This window comes from Rhea americana, unplaced genomic scaffold, assembly GCF_003343005.1.
Source record: "Rhea americana isolate MKP2758 unplaced genomic scaffold, rheAme1 scaffold_531, whole genome shotgun sequence".
Taxonomy (NCBI): Eukaryota; Metazoa; Chordata; class Aves; order Rheiformes; family Rheidae; genus Rhea; species Rhea americana.
The window spans coordinates 98,094-102,402 of NW_028186681.1; the positions used below are offsets into that span (position 1 = coordinate 98,094).

The 4,309-nt window shown below is 64.1% G+C and overlaps 1 protein-coding gene across 1 annotated transcript in view; it reads left to right on the forward strand.

Annotated features, from left to right (window-relative positions):
* VSTM2L (V-set and transmembrane domain containing 2 like) overlaps positions 1-4,255 on the forward strand; it is a 4,870-nt gene extending 615 nt beyond the window's left edge. The window contains exons 2-3 of the mRNA XM_085318371.1: positions 1,186-1,236; positions 3,983-4,255. Coding sequence (XP_085174497.1) covers positions 1,186-1,236; positions 3,983-4,255 — 324 coding nt within the window. The remainder of the gene's footprint in view (positions 1-1,185; positions 1,237-3,982) is intronic.
* Positions 4,256-4,309: the final 54 nt, after the last annotated feature.

Sequence of the window (4,309 nt, forward strand, 5' to 3'; positions counted from 1 at the left end):
GGGTCCCCGTCATGAGCGGGGCCTTTCCCACGGGTCCCCGTCATGAGCGGGGCCTTTCCCGCGGGTCCCCATCATGAGCGGGGCCTTTCCCACGGGTCCCTGTCATGAGCGGGGCCTTTCCCGTGGGTCCCCGTCATGAGCGGGGCCTTTCCCACAGGTCCCCGTCATGAGCGGGGTCTTTCCCACGGGTCCCCATCACGAGCGGGGCCTTTCCCGTGGGTCCCCGTCACAAGTGGGGCCTTTCTCACGGGTCCCCATCACGAGTGGGACCTTTCCCACGGTGTTCCCCTCAGGAACGGGGCCTTTCCCACGGGTCCCCATCATGAGCGGGACTTTCCCGTGGGTCCCTATCATAAGCGGGGTCTTTCCCACGGGTCCCCATCATGAGCTGGACTTTCCCGTGGGTCCCTATCATAAGCGGGGTCTTTCCCACGGGTCCCCATCATGAGCGGGGTCTTTCCCGTGGGTCCCTATCATGAGCGGGGCCTTTCCCGTGGGTCCCCATCATGAGCGGGGCCTTTCCTGCTCTGCAGAGCTGGGCTGCGCGGGTGCCGGTGCGCCCGGGGCCGTCCTGCCTGCTCTCCCCGCTCCGCTGGGCCCACGCGGCGGCTCCTCCGGGGCGCGATGCCGGCCGCGGCTCTGCCTCCCGCCCGTGCCTTCCCCCACCTCATCGCAAGCGGGTCCGCTCGGCTCCGTCCCCCCGGCTTCGTCCCCCGCAGCCCTGCCTTCTGTGCCCCCGCTGCTGCGTCTATCAGGCCTGGCAAACAGCTGTCTCTTCATTTCCCTTTCTGTTCCCGCAGAGATAAGGGTCAAATAATGGAAAAGCGGCTTTAGGTATTTTAATGAGCCTTTATTGTTGTGTCTTCGGCAGCGCGCAGCTCCCCGCGTTACCATAAATTGCGAGGAGCGTCAGGAACCGGCTATCGCTGGGGAGCTTTGCCGTGGGGCGGCGGGGGTTGGCGGGGGGCGGCTGCCCCCGGGAGGCAGGCGAAGCCCGTCTCCTTCCTCCTCCTCCTCCTCCTCCTGCGCCGCCGGCCAGGCTCCTCTGCCCCCTCCCAGGCTGCCTTTGAAGCACGGCTGAGGTGGGAATTAGTCTGGTAGGTTTTCTCCCTCCTTCCAGCCGAACTAATGGTTTCTCCTCTCCTCTCCGTTCTCCCGCCACCCCCACCCCTCTCTTCCCGACAGCTAAAAGCATCGCAGCAGGAGGAGGCTGGGAAGGACGCGACAAAAATAAGCGTGAGTTTCGATTATGAGTCTTGCGAGGGCTTTAATCGAGGGCACAGCTGTAACTTTTCCCCTGCAACGCTCGCAGTCACAACCGCGCAGACCTGCTGCGTGCGGTGTTTCGGTTTCCCGGGGTTCCCCCCTTCTTCGAGGAGGCTCTGCTCGACGGCCGCCGCCGCCCRGGCAGGGGACAGGGGCCCGGAGAGGCTGCGCCCCGGGGCAGCTCGCCGAGGGGCGCGGGGGCCGTATGCTCCCGGACCCGGAGAGCACCGGGGGGGCAGCATCAGGGCTGCCCCATGGCAGGCTCTGCCCCACACTGGGCTCTGCCCCACACCAGGGCTCTGCCCCATGCCGGGTTCTGCCCCGCACCAGGTTCTGCCCCGTGCCGGGTTCTGCCCCGTGCCAGGTTCTGCCCCGTGCCGGGTTCTGCCCCGTGCCAGGGCTCTGCCCCACACCAGGGCTCTGCCCCATGCCGGGTTCTGCCCCGCACCAGGTTCTGCCCCGTGCCGGGTTCTGCCCCGTGCCAGGTTCTGCCCCGTGCCGGGTTCTGCCCCGTGCCAGGGCTCTGCCCCACACCAGGGCTCTGCCCCACACTGGGCTCTGCCCCACACCAGGGCTCTGCCCCATGCCGGGTTCTGCCCCGCGCCAGGTCGCAGTGGGTCCTGGCGGCTCGGCGGCGAAGGGCGCCCGGCAGCCCTATGTGGGTCGGGTTTGGTTTCTTTAGGCATCTAAGGAACAAGGTGCCACTAAGGAGGAAATAACCTGCGTTACGTCGGGATTCTGAAGCCGTCCAGGCTCGCGGAGCAGGGCGAGGCGGCGGCGTGAGTCGCACGGGGCGGCCGCTCTCGGCCTCCCGCACCGCCGAGCCCGGGCGCCGTCTCGGCCGCTTTCCCCGAAGTGCAGCAATGGGGCATCGATTTGCTCCCGCTGCCTTTGCCGAGCTCCCGCGCGGGCGGGGATTTCGGCTTCGCCTTGCTGAGGGAGTGAGAGGAAGGGCAGAGCAGGGGCGGCCGGGCGCTGCCGAGGCCGGGAAAACGTCGCGGTGGTGCAGGGCGCTGCCTCTCGTTTCCCACCCGGCGTGTGAACGCCGTGGCTGGGGATGAATTCCCCGGGGAGACGCTGTCCCTTGCCCGCCGTCCTGGGGCAAGGACGCCTGTTAACTCTGCCATTGCCTTTTTCAGTGCAATTAGGCAGTAAATCGCATGCTGGAATGTAACCAGTGCATGTGCATGTGTAACTATGATTTATTCGTAGCAGTCTGGGCATGATGCTTTTGCTGGTTCCTCCGGATCAAGCCACTAGGGAGAGATCTGATTTTTAAAACTTTTTTTTAATTTATTTTAAATGTACTTGATTATCAAATGTTTACAGAATTGAGAAGATAAATGAACAGAGATGAGACAGCACCACAAATGGTTCTGATAAAACAGAAAAAGAGCAAATTGAAAACAAACAGCAGCTTAAAATAATACGGAACGACGTAAATCATATGCAGAAACCATTGCACTAGGCACCCCCTTAGCCATTTTTATCCACCAAAACATACTTATCCTAATAATAAACGGCGTGCTTTGCAGCGAGGAGCCCCACGCTCGGCTATCGTGCCGGCACGAGCGAGCGGGAGCGCCGCCGGGGCAGCGGGGCCGGCGCGGGTGCTGCCCAACCGGCCCCACGGAGGTTTCCCGGGTTTCAAGCAAAACCTCCGTTCAGAGGAGCTGGTATTTCAGAGCTGCAGGTTTTCCAGCCCCTCGGGAACCCGAGTGGCATTTCGAGGGGAGGCAGAGAGAAAAAACTATCGCAGCGATTTGGCAGGCGATCGCAAACACGTTTCTTCCGTTTTTTCCCCCTCCTTCGGCTTGTTTACGGAGAGCTGGAGCTCGGCCGAGCCGTGGCATGTTGCAAAGCGCCGCGGGGCCGCGCTGCACCCCCGAGCGGCCGTGGGGCCCTGGGCGGGCGGGCGGCCCCCCGCCGCGGCTCCCCCGGCCCCCCCGGCCGCCTCGCGCCTCCGAGCATGAAATGTCATCGCCTCGCACGCAGCTGCGAAGCCGTGAACGTTACGAGCGGGCGTAAAATTCCCCAGCCCCGCTACGGCTCAGCCGCGGCCCGGCCGCGGCGCCGGCGGGTGGGGGTTTCTTCTCTTAATTCTACATTTCCCGGCCATTAATTTCTTAAGTGACTCCTYGCTCTTCTAATGCAAAGGTTTTTTTTAAGGTCCTTCTCCATCTCGGCCCTGGTTCTCTCCAACGCTGCAGTCGGGCGCCGTGCCCAGCCCTTTCCCTGGGGAATTAGCACCCGCTGGCACGGCACGGCACGGCTCGGCACGGCGCAGCGTGTGCCCGCCCCGCGGGGCCGTCCCCGCTGCCTCCTCCGCGAGGYGTTTGACTCTTCAGTTGCGGCCTCCAGCCTAATTTCTAAACACCATAAAATCTTCAGCTAACAAATGCGGTGGCAAGTAGAAAAATGGCCTTTGCCATCCAGTGTGATTATAGGGAACGGAGCCAGGGGCCTCAGGGCGGGTTGTAAATCTGATTTATTGACCTAACCCCATAGCAGCCGCAGCTCTGGCTAGTGAGTAAGTCTTAAATTTCATTGGGTGATAAATACTGAGAGCGAATCAATTTGGTAGAAAAGCTAATTAGCCCGCGTGGTTCTGCATCGATCTTCGAAGGCGGCTCGCCCGGGCGCGCCGGGGCTCGGGGCTCGCGGGCCCCGGCGTCCGGGCGCGCGCCGCGCCTGACCCGCTCTCTGCTCCGCCCAGGTGGTCAAGGTGGTCGGCAGCAACATCTCGCACAAGCTGCGGCTGTCGCGGGTGAAGCCCGCGGACGAGGGCACCTACGAGTGCCGGGTGATCGACTCCAGCGACGGCAAGGCTCGGCACCACAAGGTGAAGGCCTACCTGCGGGTGGAGGCGGCGGGGGGCGCCGGGCACCCCCAGGACACCCAGCTGCGGGGCCCCCACGCGCACCACCACCACCACAAAGCCGGCAAGGAGCTGAAGAAGCGCTCGGCGGACGCCTCCTGCGTGCTGTAGCCGGACGGTGCCGGCGGGGCCGCCGGAGCCCCGCCGCCCCCCGCCGCCCCGGGC